At 38.6% G+C, this 18,338-nt stretch overlaps 1 protein-coding gene across 1 annotated transcript in view; it reads right to left on the reverse strand.

Annotated features, from left to right (window-relative positions):
* CCDC146 (coiled-coil domain containing 146) overlaps positions 1–18,338 on the reverse strand; it is a 140,046-nt gene that overhangs the window by 24,110 nt on the left and 97,598 nt on the right. The window contains exons 5-9 of the mRNA XM_007187102.3: positions 14,787–14,844; positions 12,757–12,933; positions 10,646–10,719; positions 9,488–9,715; positions 8,652–8,838 (exon numbers count right to left, since the gene is read on the reverse strand). Of these exons, the coding sequence (XP_007187164.2) occupies positions 8,652–8,838; positions 9,488–9,715; positions 10,646–10,719; positions 12,757–12,933; positions 14,787–14,844 (724 nt within the window). The remainder of the gene's footprint in view (positions 1–8,651; positions 8,839–9,487; positions 9,716–10,645; positions 10,720–12,756; positions 12,934–14,786; positions 14,845–18,338) is intronic.

Consider the following 18,338-nt stretch of genomic DNA (forward strand, 5'->3'; position numbering starts at 1 on the left):
TTCCTTACAAAGCGATAGAGAGTCCACACAGCCTGTGCTGGGTTTATCACCTTGTGTGGGAATATCTTTCCCTGTTTCAGGCACATTGAGAACTCCTTTGTTCTGCTTAAGCCTGTGTGTCAATGGCCCTCAGGCACACCCCAGTTTTCAGTATTTCAGACTCCACAAGGCGGGGGGTGGTGATCAATGTTCCTTCCGCTGCGGTAAGACAGTTGTGAGCATAGGCCAATCACCCTGAGCTGGCTGTCAGGAGAGACTGCTGGCCACGGGGGACCAATGTCCACTACTGAAGCTGATCTTCCTCTGTCTCTTCTTTATGTAGGTAAAGTGTTGTTCCGTCCAGTGCTTGACTATTGTGTTTTCCTTGGTGACTCCAATACCAAGATGCAACGGGCCTCCTCCCCAGGACTGGTGAGTGGTGCATGGCATTCTGCTCCCTTGGGATTGATGACATGAATGTTATACTGCTTGACATGTACGTACAGAAAGTGACATATTTACTTGGTTAGAGGATTTTGTTGTTGTCGTCACAATGTTGGGCATGGTTTTGTGTTTAGAAAGAGAATAACCTTGCAGAGTTATACTATTCCAACCCTTAAAACATGACGATGAATGTCAGAGCAAAACCTCTAGTCACTGAGGGGACTGTATTAAAGTGTAGATATGGGGTTTTATTTCTCTTCAGTGCCAAATGGAAGTCAATAGGAGCCACGATTAAATGCAGAGGTGTACTGTAATGTGTAGTATGATTTCCTGAGAGTGTGATGTCTTTGATTAAGAAATCCTCCATATTCCAATTTGTCATTGTTTTGCCTAACCCCAACAAAGTCTCTCTCCCTATGGCAGGCCCATATTCTCTCTTTCTTTTTTTTAAAGCCCAATAAAAATCATATATATTTCTTGGTACTGCATGACCAACTGTATTTCAACATACAGAAACAAACAGAGCCCACTCTACTTTAGTAATATAGATGATAGGGCACTTAAGGCTTCTCTTGATTAAAAGCCAAGAATCTTATTTGCATTTCTTTGAAGGAAAAAACCGTAATAAGGACAAACTATTGGCAAAGTGATGGACCAAACAGAGAGGAAATTATAATTACAGACTTCAGAGTTCAGTTTAGGATGTATATGTGTGTTGCTTTTATTTTATTTTATTTTACACTTTTCACACATCTCATTTATTTATTTTGGATATATTTCATTTTTTTATTGACGTATAGTTGATTTACAATGTTGTGTTAATTGCTGTACAGTAAAGTGGTTCAGTTATACATATATATACATTCTTTTTTTTAATATTCTTTTCCACTATGGTTTATCACAGGGTATTGAATATAGTTCCCTGTGCTATACAGTAGGACCTTGTTGTTTATCCATTCTATATATAATGGTTTGCATCTGCTAATCCCAAATTCCCAGTCCATCCCTCCTCCACCCTGTCTCTCTCGTCAACCACAGGTCTGTTCTCTATGTCTGTGAGTCTGTTTTGTAGATAAATTCATTTGTGTCATTATTTTAGATTCCACATATAAGTGATATCATATGGTGCTTGCCTTTCTCGGTCTGACTTACTTCACTTAGTAGGATAATTTCTAGGTCCATCCATGTTGCTGCAAATGGCATTATTTCATTCTTTTTTATGGCCAAGTAGTATTCCTTTGTTTATATATACCACATCTTCTTTATCCATTCATCTGTAGATGGACATTTAGGTTGTTTCCATGTCTTGGCTATTGTGAATAGTGCTGCTATGAACATAGGGGTGCATGTATCTTTTTGAATTATAGTTTTGTCTGGATATATGCCCAGGAGTGGGATTGCTGGATCATATGGCAACTTTATTTTTAGTGTTTTGAGGAACCTCCATACTGTTTTCCATAGTGGCTGCACCAACTTACATTCTCACCAACAGTGTAGGAGGGTTCCCTTTTTCCATACCTTCTCCAGCATTTCTTATTTGTAGACTTTTTAATGATGGCCATTCTGACCAGTGTGAGGTGGTACCTCATTGTAGTTTTTATTTGTATTTCTCTAATAATTAACAATGTTGAGGATCTTTTCATGTGCCTGTTGCCCATCTGTATGTATTCTTTACAGAAATGTCTATTTAGTTCTTCTGCCTATTTTTGGGTTGGGTTGTTTTTTTTGTTGTTGAGTTGTATGAGCTGTTTGTATATTTTGGAAATTAATCCATTGTTGGTCACATCATTTGCAAATATTTTCTCCCGTTTTGTAGGTTGTCTTTTCGTTTTGTTTATGGCTTCCTTTGCTGTGCAAAACCTTGGAAGTTAGGTTAGGTCCCATATTTTTTATTTTTGCTTTTATTTCTATTGCTTTGGGAGACTGTGTATGTTACCTCTTAAGTGAGAGTTTGAGGAGTAGAGATTATTTATCCATTTGGTGTGGGATCTATAGGCCCTTGTTGTGTTCCCTGAACAGTTAGAGTTACCCCAAGTAGTTCAGACTCTTAAACATATGCACTCACCCTTGGTTCTTTATACTCCGTGAAAAATTGCCTCTTCTAGTCATTGGTCATTCTTTTTTCTTCCTTCTGATTTTTCTTTTATCAGTTTTACCTGAATACACTTTCCAGTCTACATTCATTGACCAAAAACATAATCTTGCAATGAACATTTTTTTTAGTCATTTAAACCATTATCTTCAACTCTCTTTTTCTTTTTTGAAGTAGGCACTAGGCCACTATTTAGTTTTATTTTATGAACACTCAAACTTTCCAAAATGATGTACAAATCAGTTGCCTTGAGAGGAACGCCAGACCCCCAGCTATTCTGAGCTGAGAAACTCGCACAAGGAGAGAGACCCTAGAGCATTCATCAAAGCAGATTAAGTGACCAGAGCAAGTGAGGCTGGATTATTTCTTCCAAAATGACTTTGCTTTTCAGTTTGGTGTTTCAGTTTGGTGTTCCTGGGAGCAGCAGAGTCCTGGACTCGGGATATGGTCGGTCATTTCTACTTTGCATTAAATACTTACTCCTGTGTGCTTTGTGTTGGGAGCAAATTAGCAAGATTCTCCTCTCAATCCAGAATTGAGTTTAAACACTGAGCACTACTGCCTACTCCCCACAACCTCATGTTTCTTACCGTGGAGGTGGGCCTTTTGCCAATGGATGGAGGCCCCTGGCCGGTGAGGTATACTCTACTATGCTTGGAACTTACTGGGCAATGAACGCCACTGAGGCGAGCCTTCGAGTGAAGGCAGAAAACAGGGTTCAAAAGGTCTCCTTGTTTCTAATTGTAGCTTCTCAAATAGGCTGCATTTATTTCTACATCCCCAGCAGCTGTGTCACATGTAGTTAGCACTACTGTTGTTACTAAGAGGTAACATGTCCACTTGCTGTCTGCCTGGGAAGGTGTTAAAGGTTGTATATTCATTATAGAATGTTCTTTCAGTTTTAATATTTTTTAAATTGAAGTATAGTTGATTTACAATGTGTTAATTTCTGCTGTACAGCAAAGTTATTCAGTTATACATATATATATACACATTCTTTTTTTAATATTCTTTTCCATTATGATTGATCATAGGATATTGAATATAGTTCTCTGTGCTATACAGTAGGACATTGTTGTTTCTAATTTCTTTATTTAAAAAATTTAACTATAGTTGATTTACAATATCGTGTTAGTTTCAGGTGTACAGGTTCAGATTCTTTTCCATAATAGGTTATTACAAGATATTGAATATAGTTACCTGTGCTATGCAGTAAATCCTTGTTGTTTACCTATTTTATATATGTGGGTATTTATCTGTTAATCCCATTCTCCTAATTTATCCCTCCCCCTCCCCTTTCCCCTTTGGTAGCCATAATTTTTTTCCTATGTCTGTGGGTCTATTTCTCTTTTGTAAATAAGTTCATTTGTATCATTTTTTTAGATTCCACATATTTGTGATATCATATGATATTTGTTTTTCTGTGTCTGATTTACTTCACTTAGTATGATAATCTCTAGGTCCATCCATGTTGCTGCAAATGGCATGATTTCATTTTTTTTACAGTTAATATTCTATTCTGTGTGTGTGTGTATGTGCATATATATATATAACATCTTCTTTGTCCATTCATCTGTTGATCGGACACTTAGGTTGCTTCCATGTGTTGGCTATTGCAAAAGTGCTGCTATGAACATTGGGGTGGATGTATCTTTTCAAACTAGAGTTTTCATCTTTTCTGGATATATGCCCAGGAGTGGGATTGCTGGATCATATGGTAGCTCTATTTTTAGTTTTTTAAGGAACCTCCACACTGTTGTCCATAATGCTTGTGCCAATTTACATTCCCACCAACAGTGTAGGAGGGTTCCCTTTTCTCCACACCCTCTCCAGCATTTATTGTTTGTAGATTTTTTGATGATGGCCACTCTGACCAGGGTGAGGTGATGCCTCATTGTAGTTTTGATTTGCATTTCTCTAATAATTAGTGATGTTGAGCATCTTTTCATGTGCCTGAGGGCCACCTGTATGTCTTCTTTAGAGAAATGTCTGTTTAGGTCTCTGCCCATTTTTTTTTTTTTTTTTTTAATAGCATGGTTGTTAACCACACTCAGCCATAACTTTTATTTATTTATTTATTTATTTATTTATTTATTTATTTATTTATTTATTTTTGGCTGTGTTGGGTCTTCGTTTCTGTGCGAGGGCTTTCTCTAGCTGCGGCAAGCGGGGGCCACTCTTCATCGCGGTGCGCGGGCCTCTCACTATCACGGCCTCTCTTGTTGCGGAGCACAGGCTCCAGACGCGCAGGCTCAGTAGTTGTGGCTCACTGGCCCAGTTGCTCCGCGGCATGTGGGATCCTCCCAGACCAGGGCCCGAATCTGTGTCCCCTGCATCGGCAGGCAGACTCCCAACCACTGCGCCACCAGGGAAGCCCTCTGCCCATTTTTAACTGGGTTGTTTGTTTTCTTTTTTTTTTTTATATTGAGCTGTATGAGCTGTTTGTATATTTTGGAAATTAATCCCTGTCGGTTGCATTATTTGCAAATATTTTCTCCCAGTCCATTGGTTGTCTTTTCGTTTTGTTTATGCTTTCCTTTGCTGTGCAAAAGCTTATATGCTTGATTAGATTCCCTTTGTTTATTTTTGCTTTTATTTCTATTGCCTTGGGAGACTGACCTAAGAGAATTTATGTTAGAGAATGTTTTGCCTATGTTTTCTTCTAGAATTTTTATGGTTTCATGTCTTACATTTAAGTCTTTAAGTCATTTTGAGTTTATTTTTGTGTATGGTGTCACGCAGTGTTCTAATATCATTGATTTACATGAGGCTGTCCAGCTTTCCCAACACTACTTGCTGAAGAGACTGTTTTTTCTCCATTGTATATTATTGCCTCCTTTGCTGAAGATTAACTGACTGAAGATGTGTGGGTTTATTTCTGGGCTCTCTATTCTGTTCCATTGATCTATATGGCTGTTTTTGTGCCAGTACCATGTTGTTTTGATTACTGTAGCTTTGTAGTATTGTCTAAAGTCTGGGAGGGTTATGCCTCCAGCTTTGTTATTTCTTGGGAGGCCCATCTTCTACCTGCCCATGCCTAGACTTGGCAAATGCTTCAGGGAGGAAAAAGCCTACCTGTCTCTGTTCACCTAGGAAGCATTTATGCTGTTTTAGAATTTACTTCCCACAACTCTCATATGTCTTTTTAAAATATCTGATTTTTAGTTTATCCATTTTTTCTGGCTACTATGACAGGAACCATGGTCTACTGCAATATTTCATAGCTTAACTGGAAGTATAAATGGCAGAATTACATTTAATATTATGTTTATGTGCCCCTTCTATTTTATTTAATTGAGATTTTCTGGTAGAGACCAACTTAATTCTGTTTAGGGTGTGTCATATTTTAGAACCAATATTGTGACTTTTATCAGCGTATAACTGCTTTTGAGATCACTAATAGGTATTTCTCTAAGTGACAAATTATCTTACTGCTTCTATTTATCTTTCTTTTTACTTTTAAGGGGAATGTTTTGTTGAGTCAGCATTAGCAAATATTTAACAGACTGACTTTACTTACTACTGGAATCACCACAATAGATTACTAAAGACAATGATAATTTTTTTTCCTATTATTGTTTAAAGAAATCTTACTTATGGTTATTTGGTCAATAAACAGGGATTGTATTATCAATAAAAACAACATTTGCTGCTCTTAAGAGCCTCCTACTCATCACATCTAGAATTCCACCAGGTCTTAGAAGAAATGTTTTAGCGGCTAATCACTGTAAATCTCACCGTGATTGAAGTGGAGTACCAGAAGGTCTGTGTTTACCCAAAGTTCCAACTTAACATCCTAATGTGAAAGGCTTTGGGCTAAGATGGAATAGCTTGTAGTAAGCCAATACTTCAAGTAAGAATAACTTGAAAAGTTGGATTTAAAAAATATATGTGAACGTATGAGAGTTGCAAAGGTAAATAGAGTTAAAGTCTTCAAAGGTTCTAACATTATCCAGGAAGTAGTAAAAGAATTTTTATTGGACTCTTAATTAGTTAAGGATGAATGGTGTAATCTTTAGGATAACCACTCAAGGGATGGAAAGAGAATGCAAAACTAATGCATATCAAAAATGGGGGAAATAGAACAATAGAAAATAGAAATTGAACAATTCATCTTTTTGATTAACCCGAAAGAAGAAAAGATAGGAGAGAAAATGAGACATGCAATAGATTGGACAAAGAAAAAGCAATAGTAATATGGTAGACATAAGCCCAAGTGTATCCATAATTACATTAAATGTTTTTGGACTAAATACAAGAACTGAAAGGCATAAGTTTTCAGACTAGATATTAAAAAGTATATCCTGAGTATGAAAGACACACCTAGATGAGGACACAGAGAGAATGAAAATAAATGGATGGATAAGGAAATAACCATGCAAAATCTAACAACAACAACAAAAAAACTAGTGTAATGGTTGATTGTACTAATATCAGACAACGTAAACTTTTATGGAAAAAAGCATTTCTATAGTTTAAAATATTTCACTGTCATAAAAGAATCAATCTACATGCAGGAATTTTAATAAAACTATTAAAAGTAGATGAGAAACATAAATACTGTTGTTTTATTTAATAATAACAAATAACTGTTCTATTTGTTTTGCAAAATTGTGAAAAGCACATTTTGCCCCATTGAGATAGGAAAAAAGGTCCATGAGTGCCATCTGACAGCAAGACCAGGACCTAGTCATTTAGAACACTCATAACTCTAACCAATTATTTTCACACTTTGCTAAATCTTGGTCTTTCAATCAGGATAGGCTAGGTTATGCTAAAGAAACAAGCCCAACTATCATGGCTCAAAAGCATGAAAGCTTATTTCTTGCTCTGACAAAGCCTGTGGCCAGTCAAGGTGATTCTCCACGACCACAGTTGGCTCAGCATTCCTGGATGCTTCCACTTACAGCACTTCCATGTCATCGTGTACTTCCACAATGGCCACGGGATGGGGGAAAGAGCTAGAGGGTCTCACACTGCTCCAGGATGGAAGGAACATGTGTCATTTCTGCCCACAATCCATTGGCCAGAACCAATCATATGACCCTGCTCAATGGCAGAGGGTACAAGGAAGTATAAACCTTCCATATTCCCAGAAGGAGAAGAGCATTAGGCTTATAGGTTAGGATCAGAAGTGTCTACCATAGCTGGAAACTCCTGTTTAAATTTCTGAGGCCATGAACCTCCATAAGGTCAGGGACCATGACAGTCCTGAAGAAAACAGGTATGATTTCCATACCCCCAGCTGCTTCATCTCAGAGATTGATCTCATTTTCACCAAAGGAAGCACTGGCTAAGGCCTGGGCACAGGGATGTAGCCCTCTCAACAATCCACTGCCTCTTAGCACTGCTCGGTTGATTAGCACAGAGGGTGCCACATGAGAGAGGAGGGAATCAGAGGCAACAGGACCAAAACCCCTCCATTTGGGAGCGCAGAGGTAGTAAGAAAGTAACAGCTATACTGAGCATTCTCTGGTTGTAGTACACCTCTGATACTGCACAAAATTATCCAGGTAGCCAGACATTGGGTTCTGATGGCCCTCGACTAATTGGAGGTACAGGTTGACTGTCCATCTATATTTACATGATCTGATCTTGTTTCTGACTATTGTAGTCTACAGTGACACCATTCTGGATCTGACTCTTTCAACTCCTTCAAACATAGTGGTCCACTTGATCCTACCCAGTAATGAACCCGTTAGCTCTTCCAGAGCCGGCTGGCCAAACTGCCTCCCCTGGCCAGGCTGATGCTTGATCCCAGTAAGACATTTCTCTAATCTTGGGCTAACAAAAAGATTGAAACATACTATAAGACAGAGCCTCTCTAACAGGTTTGATCCATTTTAAAGTTATCTTTTCTCTGTTCTTTTCCTTTCCCTCTTTCTCTATTGACAGCAAAAACAAATTCTTGAAATATTTTTGCTTAAAAAAGACAGCACTGAGGGAATGCCCTGGCAGTCCAGTGGTTAGGACTCCGTGCTCTCACTGCCAAGGGCTTGAGTTCAGTCTCTGGCTGGGGAACTAAGATCCCACAAGCCGCACCAGCACGGCCCAAAGAAAACAAAAACAACCAAACAAAAAAAAACAAAAAGACGTCGCAGAGCTTACAAACCCGAGAGTAGTGTTTAGCACCCACCTCTAACAGAAGCCTTTGATGCAGTGCTTGAGTTTGAGTGAGTGCATCCCAGGACACTTTCAAGAGTAGCTCCATTTTTTTTAGATTTCGAAAATCTCGCTCTTTCTCTCTCTGCTTACGAGAAAGTTCATCATGGTAGTTTTGCTTGTCAGTGAGACAGTTTCGTAAATTGAGATCCAAGATCCCTCTATTCCAGGTAAAAAGAGAATATGAAAGTGATTTGTCATCAACTGCCCTTCATGTTTTTCAAGACAGCGTGCTCAGCAGGTGCATAAAGAACTATTTTCATGCTAGAATCAAATTGTAAGTAATGCCCAAAGCAATTCTGTTTGCAAGTCCTTCTCAGAGTCACAGCCACTAAAAAAACCCAAACAGAAGAGCAAATTGGCAGAGGCAGAAGTTCCTAGTCTCCCTGAAATTTTGCTTAAAAATGGAAATTAACACTATGCCAGAGACTCAACACCACAAAATTGCTCCCATTAGGAAAAAATCATGATTACCTCAGAATACAATAATTTTCAGGGAAAAAAAATCCCTCAATTATAGTGCACTCCAGTGATATAATTTCCCAGAGGCACGTTTTAGAAACTGAAAAAAACGTGATAGATTGTGTCCTTAAGTTTTGGGCACAGGAAATTGAGGGCAGTGAAGAATAAAGGATGGAAAAATACTTTGAAATGCTTTATTTAATAATATATTTTTATTAATGGTAAAAATGATGTAAAATTCTATAAAAGTGTTTATTGAATCAATATAAATGTTTGAGATTATGTTTTCAATCCTCAAATATAAATTGAAGAAAATTTAGATGACAGAAACACATTAATATAACTAACCTTTCAGTTAGTGAAGTTGCTTCATTCTCTCTGGTTAATTCCAATTGCTTGACCAACTGGTTATACTCTCGTTCTTTAATTTCAAGCAAGGCTCGTTTGCCTTCAACTTCCTTTATTATGTCCTCCTTTTCTTCCATTACAGCATTAATTTTGGTTTCAACTTTCTTTAGGGAGTCATTTAGCTCTTTGAGTTCATATTCCACGACAAGTTTTTTCTTTTCCATTTCTCTGTGAGGGATACATACATACACATATACATATGTACACAACACACACATGAGTTTGCCTTATTTTGAGCCCAGGCTGTCTACCTATTTTTACTTTCTGACCAGGCAACAGAAGGGCTAGTCATAAATTCAGTGATCTCAGAAGTGGGGTGAAGACCACAGATGAGTGGGACCGAGGGGGTATCTCCACGGAGTGCCACTGAGGGCAGGAATTTGTCCAGCCTCCCCACTTTCTCCCCAGATCCCTGCTGCTACCGTCTCCTGGGATTCTACCCTCATCCTGACCAGCCTCCCTGAATTGACGTAAATTTCTCAACTTTGGTGCTAGTGGGCTTCGCTTTTAGAAACATTACTAGTGTCTGCTTCTTTTTTTCTCTCTTCTTTTAAGATCAGTCACCAGAGCAATCATAGTACTTCTCCAGATTTTTGTATCTTCACTTATCTTTATCCTTTTTGGTTCCTCTAAACCTTGAGAATTCCTCAGTGACTTCTGCCTCCAAATCTACTCTGAATGCTTGGGGGTCTTACACCCGTGAATAGCTGGCAAGTGAAGAGTTACTGTCACTTGGGCTTTAGACATCTGGCTGGCCAACATATATCTAGACCATGAAATTCTACACAGTTCCAATAATTTATTCCATACACAGATCTGTTAAAGTCAGTTGGTGTTCTTCGTAGAGATATGATATAAAATTGGAAAGAGAATATTGTCCCAAAATTAAGACATAAATGCTAGGAATGACAGTAATGTGCTACACTACATTCTCCTGAAGAACTTGATATATACAACCTAGACAAGGCCAAGTGCAGATATTTCTAAAATTATAACAGTAATTTGATGTGTTCAGTGGTTAATATTCTTGTTTTCGCATGCACACATAACTTGGGGGAGCGTGGGCTGGGAGGGGTAAAAAATCAAATTAAGCCATACACTTTTTTGCGTGTTGTTTTTTCTATCTCTTTTCCAATCTGTACGGGAATGGATTGATGGTGGACCACTTCATCCTAGGAAAGAAATGGAACCATGTTAAATTATGTAGTCTTGGACCAGAAGCAGTCAAGCAAATTAAACAGGAAAGAGAAAAGAACTGCAAGGTGTAGAATTCTTACTGTCTGTCCTGTACTATGCAGTGTGCTTTAATTATTCCATTTAATATTCATAATGACCTTACAAGATGGTAATGGTTGTTACCATTTTAAAGAGGAGCTAACTGAGTGTAACGCATCCTCTGGGCGCTCTGCCTAGATTCCCTTTATGGAGGTACACCCGTCCCTCAGAGGTTGCAGAGGCTGCTGACAGCTCATGCTTGTTCTCTCCACAGGATTGCCGTGGCTGGCAGAGCTGCCTTGTCGGGGGATGGGGGGGTGGAAGGAGGAGGGGACCAGGCTGTGACCCTTCCTATGTGGAGATACAGCAGCCCATCCCTCTGCCTCAGGGTGGAACAACCTCTGTGGTGCAGTTCATGGCATCAGGTTGAAAGGAGGGTTCTCCTGAAACCATATTTTGGCCCGGCTTCGGAACCCCACCTCTATCCTGTTTCCCTCACTACCCTATGGGATTCTCCTTAGAGCTCCTGCTCAGTGAATACTTGTCTTAATCTCTGCTTCTAGGGAACCCTGCCTAAGACCGAGGCTAAGTGAAGGTAAATAATTTTCCCAAACTCACACAGCTTGTAAATGGCCAGGCCAAGATCAGAAGCTAGTTTTGTCTAACGCCACTTTGCACTGTGCTCTGTGGATTCGCGGAAGATTCACTTTTAACCTCAAGAATCTTATGTACATGGCAGGGGTTGTGGAAGAGCCCCTTCCTGCCTGAGGATCACACTGGACTTTGGGGTCTGGCGTAACACAGATGCTTGGGGGTTGAAGACATCCCTGCAGTGTGGTGCATTTCTCCCTGGGATCTTGCTCAGTCTTGAGGCAGATCTAAGTTTTGTGAGACTGAAACTTGTACAATTTGGGGAGCTCTTTTTTTTTTTTTTTGAGTATTATATATTTATTTATTTATAAATTTATTTATTTATTTATGGCTTCGTTGGGGTCTTCGTTGCTGTGCACAGGCTTGCGGCAGGCGGGGGCTACTCTTCGTTGCGGTGAGCGGGCTTCTCATTGCGGTGGCTTGTCTTTGTTGCGGAGCACGGGCTCCAGACACGTGGGCTCATTAGTTGTGTCACGCGGGCTCAGTAGTTGTGGCACATGGGCTTAGTTGCTCTGTGGCATGTGGGATCTTCCCGGACCAGGCCTCGAACACGTGTTCCCTGCATTGGCAGGTGGATTCTTAACCACTGTGCCACCAGGGAAATCCTGGGGAGCTTTTTTTAAGAAAAAGAATCAAAAGTTATAAATGATGATTAGGTTCAGGGCCTTGGCGGTGGTTCGTGCATGTGAAGCCTTAGTTTCATTGGGTTCCTTGTAAAACCACCTGTGCTCAGTGCCTGTGTTCTGGGTGGCAGCTGGGTACGTCTTGGCCGACTGCTCTGACTCTTAAGGAAAAGGAGGTCAAAGTGAATCATAACTGTCCTCTAAGACAAGGTGTCTCAGATGTAATTTTAATACATAAGTCTAGGTTACTTCGATTGTTTTGAGACCTATTATACAAAGGTTTCAAAATAAAATGAATTTTAATTATCTCCTAAAACATAAATACAGGCCTTGCATCACTTTCACGGTGAGAGGGAAGTGAAGTGGAATCAAACAGACAAAGAAGGATGCAGTCATAACAGTATACAGAAGAGGTTAGAACATTTGGTTGCTCTTGAAGGAAGTGATTGTGTTTGTGACACTCATTTCCAATACTGAAAAATGCTTGGTGAGGTTTAGAGAGGTCTTTTCCCCAGGTCAGGGGATGCTACCAAACACTCCAGAGTCTTTTGTGAATTCCCAGAGCCCAGGTTCAGTTTGATGGGATCAATCACAATGCAGAACATTTCAGTTTGTGTGTTTTGGTCTTTGTCAAACCTTTGCAGTCAATCTTCATACCCGTGCACCTTTATGTCCTTGCAGGCACAATGTTTAAATATTTATGAGCTGTGAGTAACATACCTTTAAGGTGACCTGATATTCGAACAATTCTTCTAGTTCCTTCTGCTCCTTTAGTAATTGCTTTTGCTTGGATGTCAGATCTTCCCGTAAATTTTTAATTTCTAATTTCTTCTGCATTACTTCCTTACGTAATTCTTCAGTGCTTTCTCTCAATATTCTCATCTTCTTCTCCATTTCCTTTAAAAGTCATGAAAATTATCAGATTATACAGAGTCAGAGCAAACATTTGTCTCCCTAAAAATCAAATTAAAAATAATTTTACTCACCATTTTGATTATATTTGTTTTGAGATTCATGAATGATTTCTTGCAAAGTTAAATGCAACTTATGATTTCTGACCTCTTCATTAAAGGCATGGCAATTATACTGCATGTGTTAAACATTTTACATTAGATTTGAACTCATTTTTAAATTAATGCTCTTTTTTATCGTCCTACGTAGATTTTAAGTGTTTCCTTTTTCTGAGTTAATATTTATTTCATACCAAAAAGCATTAGTAAAAATTTCCAGGCTTTTTTCTAGTAGCTTTGTGATTTGGCAACACCAGATGCAAATAATCTTTGAATATCTGGTTTATGCTTACCCTGAGTCACACATGAGAATTAAAGATTAGGAAGTTCATATTTGGAATATCTTATCCTTGGCACTCCTTAATCCCCTGCTCTCTTATTAATACTACTTCTCTAACTCAGGCACATTATCCCCAAATGCCCTCTGCCCCAGACTCCTAACAGGTTTCCCATGACTGATTATCTGGGGAGTGTTTGACTTGTGAGAGAGAAGCCTTCTTATACTCAGAAAGTCCACACATTACTAATGACTAAGTGGAAGGATCCATTTAGCCTGCTCTGGCCTTTCTGCATATCACCCTCCTCCTCCTCCACTGTGGCTGCGAGAGGGTAAAATTGGTGATCCTATGGTCTGGAATTAAAATTCAAAATGCTTTTTCCCACAGAATCTGTGTTGAAAATGATGGTTAGGCATACTTCTGTACTAGTATATAATATATACATAATTATATTAATATATAATATGAGGTATCAATATATTCATACTCATATACTATAGCATTTTACTCTATGCTTATAGAGTAAAGGCATTTTACTCTATGCCTTGGAATTAGACCACCAACAACATACTTTTTAAATATAACCGTTTAGAAGGTAAAAGCAATGCAAAGTATGATGATCTCTGTATTTACTTTCTATGATAGATTGCAAAAAAAGGGACATAAATTCCTCCTATTCTTGTTTGCATGCCTCTTTGCAATATGTCTTTGTCCTTATTCCCATTAAGAGGTAGGACCTATTTCTCTCCCCATTGATTCTAGATGTGACCATGTGACTTGCTTGGACGAATGTGATGTTACCAACAATGATTTAAGCAGAGGCTTGAAAAGTGCGTGTGTTGGGGTTTGCCCCCTCTTGAGACTGTCTGTCTCTTTCCTGAGACTGGAAACCCTTCTACCATCATGAGAGTAACCAGTGACATGTGACCTTAGACCAACTAGCGGCCCAACTGGCTGACATATGAATGAAGCCATCCTAGGCCTTCCAGCCCCAAATGAGCCAGCTCAGACCAGAAGAATTCAGAACTGAGGAAAATAAGAAAAGGCTGTTGTTTTAAACCACTATGTTTTGGGGCAGTTTGTTAGGAAGGAATTAATAAGTGATACACCTTTATAAAAATTTCTTGTAATAAGCTTGAGACAGTCAGGAAGCTATGAGAGTAATAACTATAGCAAAAATAATGTTTTTAAGGGCCAACCCTTTTTTCTTCTGAAAACAAAGCAGATATTGTCCAACTAAACATAACCTGAATTAGATGCCAAATAGCTAAATCCTATAATAGGCGCCACTTATGTTTACTGTAAAAGTTATGCAGATATTCCTTTCAGCACCATCCATTGTTAAGATTTGTGGGCCTTTCAAATGTTTCAGGGTATGGTTGTGTGATAAATGTTAATATTTATCAAAAGGGATGTTTCAATCCAGCTGTATTTAACAAAGTCTAGATCATCTAAGACTTACTCCTGGCTTAGGTATCTTCTCGAATTCCTTTATTATGAGGCTTTTCTCTTCCATTAAGCTGCAAAAAAAAAACAACAAACAAAACAAAGAAAAAACAAAAACAACTTTGACAAAGTACAAAAAAGTAAACTATTTCCACAGTAATAACTTTCTATTTTCTCTTCTCAGAATGCACTCCCAGGTGTGTTTGCCAGACCTGGTGTCCATCCTTTGTGATGGCTTCACTGAGTCCCACAGACCCATTTAGGGGCTCTCTCCCCAATCCTCCCTCAACACTGTACACACACCCATCAAAGCAGTTCTCTCATCATATTGTAACTGCTTGGGAGCACGAACTGCCCCCCAGACTCAAGTTCCTTCAGGCAGGCTCTGGACTTTTTCTTTTATTTGCAATGAACTAGTACCTGCCTGGATTACTGCTACAGCCTCTACTGCTTTCATCAAATTATCAGATCCCACTAGCCAGTAGATCTAAAGATGCATGCATACCAGGTTTATTTTTATGAAATTGTATTTGCAATAAAGTAAATTAACATTTGTGTAATAAGTATGCACCACATGGAATTTAATATAGGTTAGTTGTGTGGCCCACAGGCTGAAGTTGAATTTTTTCAGAGTTTTGAACACTTACAGCTTTCCTGTTAGACGTTGCGTATAAATTGCTATTTTACTTCCAAGCTGTTGATCCTACACCTCAGCCGTGTTGCCACCAGGGGGTGGTAGTGTGCTGCCATCTCTGGATTGTAAAGATCACCTGGGTGTCCCTGAGTTTCAAAATGGTGATGTGAAACTCTCCCACAAGATAAGACTTACTACAGTCTCTTCTTTAAATATAAAATATTTTCTTAAACAAACATAAAATGGATAATTCTTTAGGACATTTTTAATTACATTTCTATCATCCATTTTCTCTCTTTTTTTAAAAATCTTTATTGGAGTGTAATTGCTTCACAATACTGTGTTAGTTTCTGTTGTACAACAAAGTGAATCAGCCATATGCATACATACATCCCCATATCCCCTCCCTCTTGAGCCTCCCTTTCCCACCTCTCTAGGTCATCGCAAAGCATGGAGCTGATCTCCCTGTGCTATGCACCTGCTTCCCACTAGCTATCTGTTTTACATTCGGTAGCATATATATGTCCATGGCCACTCTCACTTCGCCCCAGCTTCCCCCTCCCCCACCCCATGTCCTCAAGTCCATTCTCTATGTCTACATCTTTGTTCCTGCCCTGCCACTAGGTTCATCAGTGCATCAGTGCCTTTTTTTTTTTTTTTAGATTCCATATATATGTACTAGCATATGGTATTTGTTTTTCTCTTTCTGACTTACTTCACTCTATGACAGACTCTAGGTCCATCCACCTCACTACAAATAACTCAATTTCGTTTCTTTTTATGGCTGAGTAATATTCCACTGTATATATGTGCCACATCTTCTTTATCCATTCATCTGTCGATGGACATTTAGGTTGCTTCCATGTCCTGGCTATTGTAAATAGTGCTGCAATGAACACTGTGGTGCATGTCTCTCTTTGAATTATGGTTTTCTTAGGGTATATGCCCAGTAGTGGGATTGCGGGGTCATATGGCAGTTCTATTTTTGGTTTTTTAAGGCACCTCCATACTGTTCTCCATAGTGGCTGTATCAATTTACATTCCCACCAACAGTGCAGGAGGGTTCACTTTTCACCACACCCTTTCCAGCATTTATTGTTTCTAGATTTTTTGATAATGGCCATTGTGACCGGTGTGAGGTGATACCTCATTGTAGTTTTGAGTTGCATTTCTCTAATAATTAGTGATGTTGAACATCTTTTCATGTGCCTCTTGGCCATCTGTATGTCTTCTTTGGTGAAATGTCTATTTAGGTCTTCTGCCCATTTTTTAGTTGAATTGTTTGTTTCATTGATATTGAGCTCCATGAGCTGTTTGTATATTTTGGAGATTGATCCTTTGTCTGTTGTTTCATTTGCAAATATTTTCTCCCATTCTGAGGGATGTCTTTTCGTCTTGTTTATGGTTTCCTTTGCTGTGCAAACAAAGAGTGTTTTTCCTATGTTTTCCTCTAAGAGTTTTATAGTGTCTGGTCTTACATTTAGGTCTTTAATCCATTTAGAGTTTATTTTTGTGTATGGTGTTAGGTAGTGTTCTAATTTCATTCTTTTACATGTAGCTGTCCATTTTTCCCAGCACCACTTATTGAAGAGGTTGTCTTTTCTCCATTGTATGTTCTTGCCTCCTTTGTCGTAAATTAGGTGACCATATGTGTGTGGGTTTATCTCTGGGCTTTCTATCCTGTACCGTTGATCTATATTTCTGTTTTTGTGTCAGGACCATACTGTCTTGATTACTGTAGCTTTGTAGTATAGTTTGAAGTCAGGAAGCCTGATTCCTCCAGCTCCATTTTTCTTTCTCAAGATTGCTTTGGCTATTCGGGGTCTTCTGTGTTTCCATACAAATTGTAAAATTTTTTGTTCTAATTCTGTGAAGAATGCCATTGGTAGTTTGATAGGGATTGCATTGGATCTGTAGATTGCTTTGGGTAGTATAGTCATTTTCACACTATTGATTCTTCCAATCCAAGAACATAGTATATTTCTCCATCTCTATGTCATCTTTGATTTCTTTCATCAGTGTTTTATAGTTTTCTGAGTACAAGGCTTTCACCTCCTTAGGTATGTTTATTCCTAGGTATTTTATTCTTTTTGTTGCAGTGGTAAATGGGAGTGTTTCCTTAATTTCTCTTTCTGATTTTTCGTTGTTAGTGTATAGGAATGCCAGAGATTTCTGTGCATTAATTTTGTATCCTGCAACCTTACCAAATTCATTGATTAGTTCTAGTAGTTTTCTGGTGGCATCTTTAGGATTTTCTGTGTATAGTATCATGTCATCTGCAAACAGTGAAAGTTTTACTTTTTCTTTTCCAATTTGTATTCCTTTTATTTCTTTTTCTTCTCTGATTGCCGTGGCTAGGACTTCCAAAACTATGTTGAATAAGAGTGACGAGAGTGGACATCCTTGTCTTGTTCCTGATCTTAGTGGAAATGCTTTCAGTTTTTCACCATTGAGTATGATGTTTGCTGTGGGTTTGTCATATATGGCCTTTATTATGTTGAGGTAGGTTCCCTCTATGCCCCTTTTCTGGAGAGTTTTTATCATAAATGGGTGTTGAATTTTGTCAAAAGCTTTTTCTGCATCTATTGAGACAATCATATGGTTTTTATTCCTTAATTTGTTAATACTGTATATCACATTGATTGATTTGCATATATTGAAGAGTCCTTGCATCCCTGGGATAAATCCCACTTGATCATGATGTATGATCCTTTTAATATGTTGTTGGATTCTGTTTGCTAGTATTTTGTTCAGGATTTTTGCATCTGTGTTCATCAGTGATATTGGTCTATAATTTTCTTTTTTTGTGATATCTTTTTCTGGTTTTGGTATCAGGGTGATGGTGGCTTCGTAAAACGAATTTGGGAGTGTTCCTTCCTCTGCAGTTTTTTGGAAGAGTTTGAGAAGGATTGGTGTTAGCTCTTCTGTAAATTT

The sequence above is a fragment of the Balaenoptera acutorostrata genome, chromosome 7, assembly GCF_949987535.1.
Source record: "Balaenoptera acutorostrata chromosome 7, mBalAcu1.1, whole genome shotgun sequence".
Taxonomy (NCBI): Eukaryota; Metazoa; Chordata; class Mammalia; order Artiodactyla; family Balaenopteridae; genus Balaenoptera; species Balaenoptera acutorostrata.